General features: G+C 40.1%; 1 protein-coding gene across 4 annotated transcripts in view; it reads left to right on the top strand.

The window, feature by feature from the left end:
* The window catches only part of ADNP2 (ADNP homeobox 2), a 32,623-nt gene that overhangs the window by 4,007 nt on the left and 10,473 nt on the right, over window positions 1–18,143 (top strand). For 2 of the 4 annotated variants that reach the window (XM_070362025.1, XM_070362024.1), the window contains exon 2: window positions 6,790–6,910. In XM_070362025.1, the coding sequence (XP_070218126.1) occupies window positions 6,803–6,910 (108 nt within the window). In that variant the 5' untranslated portion in view covers window positions 6,790–6,802. Of the gene's footprint in view, window positions 1–252; window positions 455–486; window positions 626–6,789; window positions 6,911–18,143 lie in introns of those variants that run through there. The other 2 variants (XM_070362023.1, XM_070362026.1) reach the window with 2 other exon arrangements.

Below are 18,143 nucleotides of genomic sequence, written 5' to 3'. Positions count from 1 at the left end.
GGTAAAAGTCAGCTTTTCCCCCCAAAGTGATTGGCAACAGTAGACCAAGGATCTTGACAGAACTTCTGTGATTTACCTTTTATTTTATTATGTTTACTTGGTTTCCCTAAAACAGTAAATGCTATAAACAGGAAACTTTTTCTTTAAATTAAGAATGGACCTGTGTACTTGTTTTGAGGGAGGGAACCACAGTAACAATGATGAGGGAATGGGAGCGTGTACAGTTGAGAATAAAAAGCTCCTATTCTGCAGGTTCACGAAGACTTTGGCCCTTCTCCCAAGCCTTGAACAAGTACCTGCAGAGCCCTTTAAAACTTGCCTGATCACTGGAAGCCTCTTCAGCGCCTTCCTCCTGAGAGTTGGCCTGTCAGGAGCAGCTTGGGAACCATCCTGTGAAATGTGGCCAATCCCTGTACTACTGTTTCTCAACTGTGATAAGATCAGCACTTGCTATGTAAGGCCAGATTTCTTTGCAAGCAATACATTTAGCTTCTTTGTTTTAGATATAGGTGGATGATGGTCTTAACCTTGGGCAGTCCTATTTATCAGCCAGCTTTTGGGAAAGAAGTGCTCCGGGAACTCTAAGGAGGACAGACCAGCACATCTGGTGGAGTGAGTGGAAAAGGTGAAGGGAAGTTTCTGTTGAGGCTGCTCTGGCCAGAGAAGCCAGTCTGGGCTTGAAAGTGACGCTGTGCTTAATTTTTAAGAATGCTCCCACAAGGTTCTTGACAACTTGCCTTTTAAATTATGCTTTTGAAGCCTAGAACCCAGTTTTGTGCATTTTATTGTTAATGATTTTTATTATTTTAAAACTTGACTTGCTATGATTTTTTGTATCTTCTGGTTCTAAAATGCTAAATGATCCTTCAAACTCGCTTTTTACTGAACCTGAAATATAATTTTTACATAGGTAACTTGTCTGAAAAATGTACCCATTCCAAATTGGCTTCTCGATACTTCATATTTTCTTATTACCCGGGAAAAAGTTCTTTCCACTGTTAGCTCTAATGCCCCTTTCATGTCTCGTTTTATTCCAGTCCATGTTTTCAGTTTTACTTACCTTTTGCCAAATACATTCAGATACTCCTTTACCTCAGTGATTTTTTGATGCTGATTTATTTACTTAGAATGTCTTGAACTCCAACTCACCAATCCTCTACAGCCTGTCCATTTTGAACCTCTGTGATAGGCCCAGATGTTCAGAGAAACATGATTCCTGCCCTGAAGATGTTTAGTTCAAAAGGGAAAATAGGTATATAAGGAAATAATTACAACGTAGTGAGGTGAGTGCAATGAAATAAGTATAAACTGGCCATTCTGGGAGTTCTTAGAAGGGGTTCCAAGCTTATCCTTGAGGGAGGAGGAGTTGTAAAGGGTTTAGAAGTGGAATTTCCAACTCAGAGAAATTGTTTAAAAATCTTGGGAGATACTGCCAGTCGATGTGTAAACATGGAGAAATTAATGTTTTTCTACTTAACCTCACTACAAGTCAGTTCATTTCAGTTCAGTTCAGTCGCTCAGTCATGTCTGACATTTTGTACCCGGTGGACTGTAGCACACCAAGCTTCCCTGTCCATCGCCAACTCCCGGAGCTTGCTCAAACTCATGTCCATCGAGTCGGTGATGCCACTACCAGTGGATATTATCAGTCTTTAAATTATTGTTTTGATAATTTGAAAATTGGCATTATTTTACCTGACATTTCTTTAACTCAAATTTAACTGATTTTGTTTGTAGTTTTTATAGTTTGTGCATTAAAACCTTTTTTGAAATAGTTTCAGATTTATAGAAAGTTGCCGGTGTACAAAGAACTTCCCCTGAATCATTTGAAGCTAAGTTGCCAGAAAAGATGCCAGATGACTCCAGTATTGTCCATTTCCTACAATAAGGACATTCTACATACCCGGAACCATCAAAATCCATTCTACATACCCACAACCATCAAAATCAGAAAATCAATGCATTGTTAGCATCTGATTCTCAGCCCACATTGAAGTTTTGCCAGTTGTTCCAGAAACATTATTTATAGTAAAGAATCTAGTTAGAATTACACATTGTATTTAATTTTCTTTAGTCTCTCACAATCTGAAACAGTTCCTTAGTTTTTCCTTGCACCTTCTTTGTCTAAGTATTGTTATTGTTCATTTACTAAGTAGTGGCCAACTCTTTTCGACCTCATGGTCTGCAGCACACCAGGCTTCCCTGTCCTACACTATGTCCCAGAGTTTGCTCAAACTCATGTCCATTGAGTCAGTGATGCCATCCCACCATCTCAGCCTCTGTCGTCTCTTTCTCCTCCTGCCTTCAGTCTTTCCCAGCATCAGGGTCTTTTCCAGTGAGTCAGCTCTTCACATCAGGTGGCCAAAGTATTGGAGTTTCAGCTTCAACATCAGTCCTTCCAATTCAGTGTTGATTTCCTTTAAGATTGACTGGTTTGATCTCCTTGCTGTCGAAGGGATTCTCAACAGTCTTTTCCTATAGTTGAAAAGCATCAGTTCTTCGGTGCTCAGCTGTTTTTCTGGTCCAAGTCTCGTATCCATACATGACTACTGGAAAAACCATAGCTTTGACTATGGACCTTTGTCGTCAAGTGATGTCTCTGCTTTTTAATGTGCTGTCTAGGTTTGTCATAGCTTTCCTTCCAAGGAGCAAGTGTCTTAATTTCGTGGCTGCAGTCACTGTCCACGGTGATTTTGGAGCCCAAGAAAATAAAATCTGCAGCTATTTCCACTTTTCCCCCATCTATTTACCATGAAGTGATGGGACCAGATGCCATGGTCTTAGTTTTTTGAACATTGAGTTTTAAGCCAGCTTTTTCACTTTTCCGCTTTCACTCTCAACAAGAGGCTCTTTAGTTGCTCTTCCCTTTCTGTCATTAGAGTGGTATCATCTGCATATATGAAGTTATGATATTTCTCCCTGCAATCTGGATTCCGGCTTGTGAGTCATCCAGCCTGGCATTTCCCATGATGTACTCTGTTCGTTGGAAGGATTGCTGCTGAAAGCTGAAGCTCAAATACTTTGGCCTCCTCCTTTGAAGAGCCGACTCATTGGAAACAACCCTGATGCTGGGTTGTTTGATTGAGATTGAGGGCAAGAGGAGAAGGGGATGACAGAGGATGAGATGGTTGGATGGCATCACTGACTCAGTGGACATGAGTTTGAGTAAACTCTGTGAGATAGTGAAAGACAGGGAATCCTGGTGTGCTGCAGACAGTGGGGTCGCAAAGAGTCAGACATGACTTAGGGACTGAACAACAACAACTCTGCATATAAGTTATATAAGCAGGGTGATGATACACAGCCTTGTTGTACTCCTTTCCCAAGAACCAGCACATTTTTCCATGTCCAGTTCTAACTGTTGCTTCTTGTCCTGCATACAGACTTCTCAGCAGACAGGTAAAGTAGTCTGGTGTTCCCATGTCTTTAAGAAGTATAATTAGTTGATTTTTAGTAAATTTATAGAATTGTGCAACCAACAACACAATCTAGTATTAGAACATTTCCAGCACTTTCCCCAAAAACCTGTCCATGTGCGGTTACCCACAGCTGACCACTAATCTACCTTCTATATCTGTAGATTTCTCCTGGGCGTTTCATATAAATGGAGTCAGACAATATGAGGACCTTGCATCTGTGTTCTTTGACTTAGCATCATGTTTTTGAGATACTGATTCTTGCTGTTGTGTGCATCAGTGCCTAGTTATATTTATTGTAGTGTTTTGTGGTATGAATATGTCATGTTTTGCTCATGTGTTCACCATTTGATGGACACTTGGATTGTTTCCACAGTTTGGCTATTATGAATGGTGCTCTTGTATCATCTGGATACTTCTGAAGTTTACAGGGAATTTTGTCTCTTAATTGGATGTCTTCCAGACTTCTGTGAATTACTGTTTTCCCCTTGGTTATTAATGAGTATTTTGTGGGGAGGTGCTTGGAAATGATATAAAATACCCTGTTCTTGACTAAACTTTAAATTTAATTATTTTTGTTATCATGAACTTGAGTTTATGTTCTAGTGGGTTATATTTTGATAACTGTTTCTGAATACCCAACCACCCTAAAACTTCGTGGAGTGAAACATTTTATATAAAAATTCAGTAATTCTTCAGGTGGGAGCAAGGGGAGATGGCTCGTTTATGTTCTGCAATGTCTGGGGCCTCACCTGAGAAAACTCAAAAGACTTGGGGTGAGTGGACAGCTGCAGGCTGTAAGAGCATCTTCACTCTCATGTTCAGTGGTTGATGTGGAGCCTTTCCATGTGGGCTAGTTGAGCTTCTTGCAATAAGGAGTCTAGAGTCCAAGAGTAATGGTACCCTCAGGGCAAGGAAGTGTGTGGCGTTTTGTGGTCTAGCCTGGGCATTCACATAGCCATGCTTTATTGGTCGAGGGAGCTCCCGAGTTCTTTCCAGGTCCAAGGAGTGGGAGCGTAGATGCCTCTCCTGCTTGGGAGTGTCACTGACATGTTGTGAGGAAAGCATGTGGGATGGCCGATACGGTGATATTATCTTTGGAAACTTCAGGGCCGCAGGTTATAATCTGTTACTGTCATTTATTTGGTACTCACATTGTCCCATACTTGGCTTGTGGAAACTTCTTCAAGCTGACTTGAGTACTTTTGACACGTCTCCCCGTTTTCTGAGCAACTCCTTTATTTTCTGGCAGAAGACATTCTAGGATCATTTTGTCTCTTCTGTGCTCCAGCCCTGAAATCAGCCATTTTTGCAAGGAGCCCTGCTTCCTTTTAAGGGAAAGTGATATTTAGAAAGGATGATTTGAGCCCAAGGCGTGGTCTGCTACTGGTGTGTAACTACTTCCAGGCTCTTGCAGTGGCCTGAGCTGTACAATATACACATACACATTAACAAATATATATTTTTAGAATCCGTATTTATTACAGATAATAAGGTCACAGCTGTACCTTTTATCCTGGTCAGCTACCACAGGATTTGTTTTAATTTTATGCCTTTTCAGATATTTTAAAAGCAGAGTTGGTGGTGGTTTAGTTGCTAAGATGTGTCCAACTCTTGCGACCCTATGGATTGTAGCCCACCAGACCCCTCTGTCCATGGGATTCTCCAGGCAAGAATACTGGAGTGGGGTGCCATTTCCTTCTCCAGGGGATCTTCCCAACTCAGGAATCAAACCTGGGTCTCCTGCATTGTAGGCAAGTTCTTTACCAACTGATCTACTAGAAAAGCCCAAAAGCAGCATTACTGAGATGTAATTTACATTCCGTACAGTTCATTTGCTTAAAGTGTACAGTCAGTGGTTTTTATTTAGCACATTCACAGAGTTGTGCATAACATCACCACAGTCGATTTAGGACATTGTCACTGTTCCAGAAAGAAACTTAGCCATCACCTTCCATTCTCCTCAGCCCCTAAGCAACCAATGTTCTCCTTTTTGTCTCTGTAAATTTTGTCTATTCTGGACATTTCCTATCAATTGAATCATATAATATGTGGTCCTTTGTGTCTGATGCCTTTCACTTAGAATAATATTTCCCAAGGGTTATCAGTGTAACATGCATCAGTACTTCACTTTTTATGGCCAAATAATATTCCATTCTTCCGATACACAAATTTTATGTATCTATCAGTTGATGGACATTTGCGCTTTTTAGTTTTTGACTGTTACAAGTAATGGTGCTGTGAACGTTTTTGTTCAGGCTTTTGTTTGGATGCAGGTTTTTTATTTCTCTCAAGTGGTATTGCTGGTTCATATGGTACTTACATGTTTAATCCTTGAGGACCTGCTGGACTTTCCCAGACCGGCTGCACCATTTTTCTGCCATTACTGCCAGCAGTGTATGGGGGATCTACTTTCTTCACATCCGTGCCAGCACTGTTACTGCTACTTCTTTTAAGATTGACAGCCATTCTAGTTGGTGTGACGAGTTATCTCATGATGGTTTCTATTTGCTTTTCCCCATAGCTAATGTTGCCTAGCATATTCTTAAGTTCTTAATAGCCATTTGTATATTGTCTTTGTAGAAATATCCAGATCCTTTTCCTGTTTTTAAGTTGGCATATTTGTTCTTTAATTATTGTCATCGGAGATTTTTTTATATATTCTAGATATAAGTTCCTTATCAGAAATAAGATTTACAAATGTTTTCTCCCATGTTGTGGATTCTCTTTTCATTTTTTTGATGGTTTTCTTTGAAGCATGTACATTTTTCATTTTGATGAAGTCCAACTTAGCTACTTTTTCTCTTGTTCCTAGTGTTTTATGATATCATATCTGAGAACCTGTTGCCAAGTCCAATGTCATGAAAATTTATGCCTGTGTTATCTTCTGAGAGTTTTGAAGTTTTCACTTGTGCATGGATGTATAGGACTCATTTTGAATTAATTTTTGTGTATACTAATAGGAAAGAATCCAACTTATTCTTTGATTGTGGAAATCTAATTGTCCCAGAATAATTTGTTGAAAATTACTCTGCTTTCTTTACCTACCCTGTTTTTAAAAATTTTATGCACATACATGTATGTGTGTATATATGGATGCGTGCTAAGTTGCTTCAGTTGTGTCCGGCTCTTTTTGACCCTATGGACTATAGCCCACCAGGCTCCTCTGTCCATGGGATTCTCCAGACAAGAATACTGGAGTGGGCTGCCATGCCCTCCTTCAGGGGATCTTCCTGACCCAGGGAACGAACCCATGTCTCTTATGTCTCCTGCATTGGCAGGCGGGTTCTTTACCACTAGCGACTTGTGTGTGTGTGTGTGTGTGTCTGTGTGTGTATACACTTATTATAATTTTGTTTTCTTTCCTTTAAAGGAAAATTTCAAAAATGTTTCAAATTCCCGTGGAGAATCTTGACAACATCAGGAAGGTACGGAAAAAGGTGAAAAGCATTCTTGTGGACATTGGGCTTGACAGCTGCAAGGAGCTGCTGAAGGTAAGAGGACACGTGTAATGGTTGAAGAGAAGACAGTAACCCCGGAAGCCCTGGGCTGAGGGAGACTCTTTGAGTGGGACTCTGAACGGGACTTCGAACAGGTCAGATGCTTCAAGGTGGAAAGTACTGCCTCTTAAAATGAGGCCCAGGAACAGCATTCCTTTTTATTTATGTCTTTATGGTTTAAAGTGACTGCTTTAGGCTCCAGTTTTTAGTTACTTTAAAAGGGTCATTCAGTTCAGTTGCTCAGTCATGTCCGACTCTTTGCGACCCCATGAACCGCAGCACACCAGGCCTCCCTGTCCATCACCAACTCCCGGAGTCCACCCAAACCCATGTCCATTGAGTCGGTGATGCCATCCAGCCATCTCATCCTCTGTCGTCCCCTTCTCCTCCTGCCCTCAATCTTCCCCAGCATCAGGGTCTTTTCAAATGAGACAGCTGTCTGCATCAGGTGGCCAAAGTATTGGACTTTCAGCTTTAGCATCAGTCCTTCCAATGAACACCCAGGGCTGATCTCCTTTAGGATGGGCTGGTTGGATCTCCTTGCAGTCCAAGGGACTCTTCGAGAGTCTTCTCCAACACCACAGTTCAAAAGCATCAATTCTTTGGCACTCAGCTTTCTTCACAGTCCAACTCTCATATCCATACATGACCACTGGAAAAACCATAGCCTTGACTAGATGGACCTTTGTTGACAAAGTAATGTCTCTGCTTTTGAATATGCTATCTAGGTTGGTCATAACTTTCCTTCCAAGGAGTAAGCGTCTTTTAATTTCATTGCTGCAGTCACCATCTGCAGTGATTTTGGAGCCCCCAAAAATAAAGTCTGACACTGTTTCCACTGTCTCCCCATCTATTTCCCATGAAGTGATGGGACCAGATGCCATGATCTTAGTTTTCTGAATGTTGAGCTTTAAGCCAACTTTTTCACTCTCCTCTTTCACTTTCATCAAGAGGCTTTTTAGTTCCTCTTCACTTTCTGCCATAAGGGTGGTGTCATCTGCATATCTGAGGTTATTGATACTTCTCCCGGCAATCTTGATTCCAGCTTGTGCTTCCTCCAGCCCAGCGTTTCTCATGATGTACTCTGCATAGAAGTTCAATAAGCAGGGTGACAATATACAGCCGTTAGTTGCAGCATATATTTGGTTTTGATCTTTGAGGGGAATATGTTGAATTACTTAAATTTTTTTAACAGAAAAAGACTAAATCAGTTTTTCAGTATTAGAGTAATCCCAAACGGGGATGCATACTTGTACAGTAGGGTTGTTTGTTTTCTTTTGTCTTTTTTGATTTGTGAATTTAATACATGCAGTCTTACAAAAGTTGAAAAAATTAAAGTCACAGTCACATTCTTTATGATGAACTCTGTTCTCATATAATATTATAACTTGAGAATATATGGCTAGCATAAAGAAATAAAAATTGTTAAATAAAGCTTGCTATGTAGCTTTATAGCCATTCTGTGCATGTTTAATTCATAACTACTGAAAATAGGGACTGTGTCTGCTTTGAATTTTTCAGAGTTGTGAATAATTTGATTCAAGATATTACTGGCCCAGGAAGAGATCAGTTTCTTAATTTTTAAATCTCAGACTTTGAACCAGATTGATTTTATTTATAAAAAAGGGCTGAAAGACTAATAATTACCAGGATTCTCATTAATGGTCAGAATTGATTTTTGCTTTAAAGTAAACTTTCTGAAGAAAAGATCTCAAGTAGTTTGCTTGTCAAACGTTGCTGCCCCAGAAAAATCTTCCCCCTAAAATTCTGCTCTTTCCACTTCATTATCTTACCTGCTCTGTTTTTCTCCAAACCTCTCATAATACCTGATGCTGTTTGTTTATGTGTCCCTGAGGTCAGGTATTGCCTTTGGTTGTCATCTCTCTTTAGTCTCCTTTAATGTGAATTCACTTTTAAAATAGAATTTTGTTATAAACTTAGTGTTTTATTTAGATAAAATGTCAGTAACAACTACAGTTTTTCATCCTGGAGTCCTTTGATTTCGACATTGCATAAAACTGGACATTCCTCACTAACTTGCTTCCTTAGTCAGTCTAAGATTGTTTACTCATCTCAATTTGTTCAAGACTGTTAACTTTTTCTTTCCAAGACTATGCTGACACAGATGTATGTATATTTCACAAAAGAAAAGTAAGACATTTGAATGGCATACCAGTATTTTTAGTTAATTAACTATTGGGTTAAATTTTACTAATTCTTTTGGGGGGAAATTTTGTTTTTATTAATTTGTAGTTGGTCTTATATTCTTCAGACTTTCTGAAAACTCAAGCAATATAAAAGTTCATTATAGAAAAATTAGAAAATATACATAGAAACATAGAGAAAAAAATGACTCGCTTGTACGCTGTTACCCTAGAATCTCCATGGTAAACATTGTTATATTAATATCTTTTCAGATTTTTAGAGACAGAACATGCTCTTAACCATGTGTTGGCTTTGTGTTTTCTTTTCACTGAATCCCACATTAAGAACTTTTTAATGTGAAATGTACTTACTCTTAATCCATTGTAGTAATTAGAGTTCTTGGTTAAAAGTGATGAAAACCAACACTGACCAAATGAAACAGGAGGACGTTTATCTGACACCTATCAGGGTCCTTTCTGTTTCCTTATCCAGCATTTCAGACTTCATAGTGAGAATTCACTCTGCCTTCTTGGAGTTCCAAAGTGTATATGACTCCATTCATCCTAAGAGTTAGGACCTCAAATCATAGGCTGTACAGTTCTTGTCAGAAACCTGGCTGAAAGTAAACCTGAGGGAAAATAAGCTCTTCCACGAACCTTATCTCCTTTTCTAAAAGTAGATCTAAACCCTGCAACTCCTTAAAGTATCTTGAAGAGGTTCTTTTTTTTTTTTTTTCCCCCTAGGGAGATGAAGTAATTTTTATTTTTTTTATTTTATTTTTTTAAATTTTATTTTATTTTTAAACTTTACATAATTGTATTAGTTTTGCCAATGTGCAAGTTAACAACATTTGATCCGTTATAGTAAAGGCTGCTGCTGCTGCTAAGTCACTTCAGTCGTGTCCAACTCTGTGCGACCCCATAGACGGCAGCCCACCAGGCTCCCCCGTCCCTGGGGTTCTCCAGGCAAGAACACTGGAGTGGGTTGCCATTTCCTTCTCCAATGCATGAGAGTGAAAAGTGCAAGTGAAGTCGCTCAGTCGTTTCTGCCTCTTAGCGACTCCATGGACTGCAGCCCACCAGGCTCCTCCGTCCATGGGATTTTCCAGGCAAGAGTACTGGAGTGGGGTACCATTGCCTTCTCTGTATTAAAGGCTAGCTAGATACTTTGAAGGGCCCTGTGCAAAATGAAAATGTGGGGAAGTGTGCTGTCCCAGGCAGATGATAGCTCCCACGTGATTTCAGCTTCTGAGCCAGGATGCTTCTGGTACTTGGATTCAGAGTGGGCTCTAGGTGCCAAGTTATCTGCCAAACACCGTGGTGCTGCCAGCCCAGGGTGAGGCTGGTGACCACCTTGCCTTCTCCTCTCCCCAAGTCTGAACCTGGCTTTTAGCAGGGTGACTGTGGAATGTGGACCTCCTGATAGCTCAGCTCTTGCCCCAGGTGGTGGGCGAGAGTCTCAGAGTGGTTGTGGGAGAGGGGAGCATGGAGGGTATGGGGACCGAGAGCAGGGACAGGCTCTGTCCCAGAAACAGTGGCGGTGGGACCGTGTGTGAGCTGAAGCTTCAAGCCCCTGGTGTGCGCTTCGTTGTCCTGTCAGACTTCACGTCATAAAACAAATTCAGAGTTAACTTATCAACATTTTAAAAATGGTGATAGCAGGGACTTACCCTGCACTGACCTGTCTGAACACAGGACCCTGTGCACCTGCAGTGGTTGCAGCGCCTCTTTGGTGTTGGCAAAGACTTTTCCAGTTCTTTATTTTTTTAATTTAATGATTTAGTTTATTTAGCCTCATATGTTACAAATATTATTTCAATATGTAATCAGTATAAGATAAGTAATGAACTATTTTAATCTCTTTTCCCCTTAAATCTTCCAAGTGTACTTAGAAATTTTTTATAAAAGTAAGATATAACATGAAATTGCCATTGCTGTGTGACTCGTGGGATCTTATTTCTCTGACCAGGGACTGAACCCTGGCTGTAGTGTTGAAATCTCCGAGTTATAATCACTGGACCACCAGGGGAATTGCCCATTTAGCCATTTTTAAGTGTACAATTCAGTACCATTAATTACATTCACACTGTTTTGCAACTAGATTCCACCATCTAGTTGTTATCATCTCAAACAGAAACTCTTAAGTAATAAATCCCTATGCTCCCACCACAGCCCCTGATAACCTGTAATCTACTATATGTCTCCATAGATTTGTCTGTTAAAGATATTTCATGTGAGTGGAGCGTGCAATATTGGATCTTTTGTGACTTGCTTATTTTACTTAATGTTTTTGAGGTTCATGTTGTGGCACGTGTCAATATGTTAGTCCTTCTTATGGCCAAGCGAGGAGAAGGCAATGGCACCCCGCTCCAGTACTCTTGCCTGGAAGATCCCATGGACGGAGGAGCCTGGAAGGCTGCAGTCCATGGGATCGCTGAGGGTCGGACACGACTGAGTGACATCACTTTCACTTTTCACTTTAATGCATTGGAGAAGGAAATGGCAACCCACTCCAGTTTTCTTGCCTGGAGAATCCCAGGGACGGGGGAGCCTGGTGGGCTGCCATCTATGGGGTTGCACAGAGTCGGACACAACTGAAGCGACCTAGCAGCAGCAGCAGCAGCAGCAGCAGCAGCAGTCCGTTATATAACCACATATTGCATTTTATCAGTTTATCTGTTGATAGACACTAGGGTTGATTTTGTCTTTTGGCTATTGTGAATAATGCTGTAGTGAACTTTGGCTCATATGTGTCTGTTTGAGGCCCTATTTTCATTTTTTTGCTGGATCATGTAATAATTGTTTAGCTTTTATGAGGACCCACCTAACTTTCCAAAGTGGCTGTACCCTTTTCAGTTCCCACCAGCCATGCATGAGGGGTCCAGTTTAGCCACAGCCTTGCTGTTTGTTCTTTTTCTCTCGTCCTCTTTCTCTCCCTCCCTCCCTCGCCACTGTGGCCACTAATGATGTTGAGCATTTTTTCATGTACTTATTGGCCATTTGGATATCTTTGGAGATTTGCTTTCAAGTCTTGTTCATTTTTAAATCAGATTGTTTGTCCTTTTGTTGCTGAGATGTAGTTTTTTATGTACTCTGGATATTAAACCCTTATTAGGTATGATTTGTAGATGTTTTTTCCCATTTGTAGATGTTTTCTCCCATTCTCTTTTTACTTTCTTAATATCTTTTGATGCACTAAAGTTTTATATTTTGATGGAGTCCTGTTTGTGTGTTTGCAGTGCTTTCTATGTTGTATCTAAGAAGCCATTGCCAGATTCAAGTTAAAATTTTTCTGTGTTTTCTTCTAAGAGTATTACGGTTGTAGTTCTTTTTGTTTAGATTGTTGATCTGTATTAATTTTGTATATGGTGTGTTGCAAGGGTCCAACTTCATTCTTTTGCATGTGGAAATCCAGTTGTTCCAGAGCCATTTATTTCACTAATTTTCCCCCATTGAATGGAATTGGTAGCTTTGTAGAAAATGATTTGGCCATAGCTACATGGATTTATTTATGAACTCTCAGTTCTCTTTCATTAATCTGTATGTTTTTCCTTACAATAGTATTACAGTGTTTTGATTACCATAGTTTTGTGTTAAGTTTTGAAGTTGGAAAGTGTGAGTTCTTCAACTTCTTTGTTTTTTCTTTCCCCCAATATTGTTTAGGCTGTTAGGGGCCCCTTTCACTTTCATATGAACTTAAGGATTGGAGTTTCTGTTTCTGCCAGACTATTGGGATTTTGATTGGGATTATATTGTAGATCATGCTGGATAGTATTGACATCTTGGCAGTATTCCTACCCATGAATAAAGGATGTGTTTCTATTTATTTAGGTCTTTAATGTCTTTCAATAATGTTTGTAGTTTTCAGTCTACAAGGCTTTCACCTACCTCCTTGGTTATATTTATACCTAGGCATTTTATTATTTTAGATGGTATTGTAAATGAAATTGTTATCTTAATTCATTTTCAGATTTTTCATTACAGGTGTATAAAAAACAACTAACTTATGTATGTTCATTTTGTACCCGGCATTTTTACTGAATTTATTATTACCTCTGGTAGCTTCTTTTGGATTCTTTTTTTTGGCTGTGCTGGGTCTTCACTGTTGCACACGGATTTTCTCCAGTTTCAGAGAGTGGGGACTACTCTCTAGTTGTGGTACACAGGCTTCTCATTGTGGTGTCTTATCTTGTTGGAGAGCATGGGCTCCCAGGTGCTGGGGCTTCAGTAGCTGTAGCACATGGCTCAGTATTTGCGGCTCTCGGGCTCTGGAGCACAGGCTCGGTAGTTGTGGCACACGAGCTTATTTGCTCCTTGGCATGTGGGATCTTCCTGGATCGGGGATTGAACCCATGTCTCTTACATTGGCAGCCACAAGGGAAGCCCCACTTTGGATTCTTAATAGGATCGTATCACCTGTGAATAGAAAGTTATACTTCTTCCCTTTCAATGTAGATACCTTTTATTTGTTTTTCTTGTCTAAGAGCTCTGGCTAGGACTCCAGGACAATACTGAATAGCAGTGGTGAAAGCAGGCGTCCTTGTCTTGTTCGCAGTGTTGGGGGAACGCTTTCCGTCTCTCACTATTGAGTGTCATGGTGTCCATCAGTGCCTTTGTCATGCTGAGAAAGTTCTGTTCTAGTTTTCTGAGTGTTTTCTTAATCATGAAAGGATGTTGGATTTTATCAGATGCTTTCTCTGCCACTTGAAGTAGTTGTGTGGGGTTTTCTCCCCTTTGTTCTGTTATCTTTGGTATATTACACTGGTAGATTTTCTTATGCTGCCTCTGCTGGCATTCCTGATATAAATCCCACTTGGTCATAGTGTATAATCTAATCACTCTAGGGTTTTGTTCCTTAGTATCCATTATGTAGTTTTCATTTTTATTCATAAAGAATATTTGTAATTTTCTCTTCTTGTGATGTCTCTTTAGCTCTGTTATTAGGATAATGCTGGCCATGTAAAATGAATTAGGAAGTGTTACCTCCTCTTCTGTTGTGGGAAGAAGAGTTTGAGAAGAACTGGTGTTAATTCTTCTTTAAATATTTGGTAGAATTAATCAATGAAGCCATCTGGCCCTGGACTTTTCTTTGTTTTGATATTTTTGATTATGCCTTTTGATTCAATCTCTACTTGTTATAGGTCTGTTGAAATTTTCTATTTCTTGAATAAGTTTGGATAATTAGTGTGTTTTTAGGAGTTTGTCTATTTCATTTAGTTTATCTATTTTGTTTGTATACAGTTGTTGCTAGTATTTTCATCTAATCCTTTGATTTCTGTAAGGTCAGTTGTAAAACACCCACTTTCATTTCTGGTTTTACTTATTTTTATCTTCTCTCTTTTTTCTGTCAGTCTAGCTAAACATTTGTAAATTTTGTTGATCTTTTCAAAGAAACAACTTTTGGTTTCTTTGATTATCTCTTTTTGTATCTTTGTTCAGTTCTCAGGTTGTTTTAATTTTGGTGTGCAGCCAGCAAACTGTTCAGTTGTGAACACCAGGTATCTTAATCTACAAGAAATATTGAAATAGTTAATCTGTTTATTTCCTAATAATTGGGTTTTCTTGTTCTTTAGTCACAAGTTGAATCTGACTCCTTTCTGACCCATGGACTGTCGCCCACCAGGCTCCTTTGTCTAGGGATTTCCTAGGAATTTCCTAGGCAAGAACACTGGAATGGGTTGCCATTTCCTCCTCCAGGGGATATTCCCGACCCAGGGATTGAACCTATGTCTCTTGCTTGGCAGGTGGATTCTTTACCACTGAGCCACCAGGGAAGCCCATACTAGCTCTTTTTTCCCTGCATCTGACAGTGGAAAGCACTTCTTCCCTTAAACCCTTCTCATCTCCTGCTGTAGAACATTACTGCTTACTTCTTCCTTTTCCAGTATTTTCTTATGAAAAATTGAAGCCTATAGAAGTACTGAAAGGATTGTACCATGAAAACCCATGTACCTCCCACCTAAATTCTATAAAAATTTTTTTATTTTTATTTTTTTAAATTCTATAAAATTAACACGCATATGTATATACACCCATCATTCAACCTTATTTAAACAAAAAATTATCTGTTCGGCTGCACTGGGTCTTAGTTGCAACATGTGGGATCTTTAGTTTCAGCATGTGGGATCTAGTTCCCTGACCAGGAATTGAACCCAGGCCCCATGCACTGGGAGTGCAGAGTATTAGCCATTGGACCACCAGGGAACATCTTCTATCTTATACTTGGATGCATTTCTAAGTTTCAGGCATTGATAAATTTGCCCTTAAACTCTTACAGCATAGGTGTATCGTTAACACAAGTTTAGTATTTCTTTACAGCTTTTAGTGGGAGGGGAATTTATATGTTTGTGAGATGCACCGTAGCCGTCTCCAGTTGATGGGTTTGGAAATGCACTGATTCATGCAGTACAAGCCCCTGTCAGGGCACAGGGCCTGGTGTGGCAGTCAGACCCCACCCCACCCTACCGGTTACCATCATGCTGAAGATTTTCGCTGTGGATGAGATTTGCCTGGCTGATGTGTTATATGAGTGAAATAATAGGTGCTCCTGGGGAAGATTCTTCTGTGTTGTTTCTCTGTAGCTGCTCGTTTTTGTTGCTGAGGAGGATCCCATTCTGTGAGTAGTTTGTTATTGATTCTTCTAATGTGAACACCTAGGCCGTTTCTGGTTTGGGGTTATTATGAGTAAGGTTCTTATAAATATTCTTATAGGGCTTCCCTGGTGGCTCAGACAGTAAAGAATCTGCCTGCAGGTGATGTGGTTTTGATCCTGGGTTGGGAAGGTCCCCTGGAGAAGGGAATGGCTGCCCACTCCAGTATCGCCTGAAGAATCCCATGGACAGAGGAGCCTGGTGGGGTTGCAAAGAGCCGGCACAGCTAAGCAACTAGCACTTTTTTTTTCAAATATTCTTATAAAAGTGTTTTTTGTGGACAGCTGTTTTGGTATTTCTTGGATAAGTATCTAGATTTGGTATTATCCAAAGTAGTAGTGTGATTTCACACTCCTGACAGCAGTGGGGAGGGTTTCCCTTGCTCCACATCCTCACTACCTTTCGATAGTGTTGGTTTTCAAAAAATTTTTGAAATGAAGCCTAAAATAGATGTAAGAATGTTCTTTATGTTACCCTGCAGCATAGTTGTTAGCTACATGTTTTTGGGAGATCCCCTTTTCAGGTTGAGAAAGATGCTTATTCTTACTTTGCTGAGAGCAGAAATTATTGACTGATGGTTGAATTTTGTCAGATGACTTCTCTATATTAATATAGTTTTCTTTTTTTAGTCTAGTGAATTACATGACTTTTATTTTTGTTATTTTTTAAGAAAAAAAATTGTTAAACCAACCTCTATCCCTGGGATAAATTCCACTTGGTCCTTTTTAGTATGTGGATTGATTTGCAAACATTTTGTTAAGGATTTTTCATCTATGTTCTTGAAGGGTATGGTCTGTAGTTTTCACTTTCTGTTACATCTTTGTCAAGTCTTGGCCAGCCTTGTGAAATGAATTGGGAGTTGTTTCTTTCTTTTTATTTTCTGGAAGAGTCTATGTAGAATTGATAATACCATGTTTAGTAGAACTCCCAGTGAAGCTGTCTGGAATTGGAGCTTCCTTTGTGGGAAGGGCTTTAATTATGAAGTCAGTTTCTACACTAGACATCAGGCTATCGGGTTACCTGATTTTCCTGAGTGAGCTTTTTCTCATACTCTTTTAAGAGATTTGTCCTTGTCAGTTTAATTTGTTGAGTTTATTGGCATTATGGTGTTCATATTATTTTCTCATCTGTAGGAACCATAGTGGTATCTCTGTTTATTCTTTGGCCGCTCTGGGTTTTCGTTGCTTTGCACAGGTTTTCTCTAGCTGTGGCGAGTGGGGGCTTCTTCGTCACGGGGCGCTGATTTCTCACTGTGGTGGCTTCCCTTGCTGCAGAGCACGGGCTCCAGGTGCAAGGGCTTCAGCAGCTGCAGGTTGCGGGCTTAGCTGCACCCTGGCGTGTGGAATCTTCCTGGACCAGGGATTGGACTGCTGTCCTTGCATTGGCAGGTGGATTCTTATCCGATTGCCACCAGAAAAAGTCCTCCCCTCTCTTTTTGGCATTGGTGATTTATATCAGCTTTTTTTTGACCAGTGGTCACATGATACTGATTTCCTTCTTTTTATCTTTGACCTCTCTGTGATTTTGTATTTGAAGTGAAATTTTTATAGACAGCATATAATTGTTGCTGTTGTTCAGTCTCTTAAGTTGTGTTTCACTCTTTGTGACCTCATGGACTGTAACATGCCAGGCTCCTCTGTCCGCCACTGTTTCTTGGAGTTTGCTCAAATTCTTGCTGGTGATGCTATCTAACCATCTCATCCTCTGCCAGCCCCTTCCCCTTTTGCCTCAGTCTTTCCTAGCATCAGGGTCTTTTCCAGTGCGTCTGCCCTTTGTATCACTTGGCCAAAGTATTGGAGCTTCAGCAACAGTCCTTCCATATTCAGGGTTGATTTCCTTTAGGAAATGGTTTCCTTTAGGACTGGTTTGATCTCCTTGCTGTCCAAGGGACTCTCAATAGTCTTCTCCAATACCACAATTTGAAAGCAGTTCTTTGGTGCTCAGCCTTTTTTATGGTCCAACTCTCACATCCATACATGACTGCTGGAAAAACCATAGCTTTCACTAAATGGACCTTTGCTGGCAAGATGATGCCTGATTTTTAATATGTTGTCTAGGTTTGTGGTAGATTTTCTTCCAGGGAGCAGGCGTCTTTTTAATTTCATGGCTGTGGTCATCGTCTGCAGGGATTTTGGAACCAAAGAAAGTAAAATCTGTCACTGCTTCCACTTTTTCACCTTCTAGTTGCCATGAAGCGATGGGACTGGATATCATGATCTTAGTTTTTTGAATGTTTAGTGTTAAGCCAGCTTTTTCACCCTCCTTTTTCACCCTCATCAAAAGGCTCTTTAGTTCTTCTTCACTTTCTGCCACTAGAGTGGTATCATCTACATATCTGAGGTTGATGAATCCCAGCAGTCTTGATTCCAGTTTGTGAATTCATCTAGCCCGGCATTTTGGATGATGTACTCTGCAAAAAAGTTACATAAGCAG

Source organism: Bos mutus, chromosome 24 (assembly GCF_027580195.1).
Source record: "Bos mutus isolate GX-2022 chromosome 24, NWIPB_WYAK_1.1, whole genome shotgun sequence".
NCBI lineage: Eukaryota > Metazoa > Chordata > Mammalia > Artiodactyla > Bovidae > Bos > Bos mutus.
The sequence above is the reverse complement of the archived record's forward strand: the minus strand, read 5'-3'. Positions and strand labels throughout refer to the sequence as shown.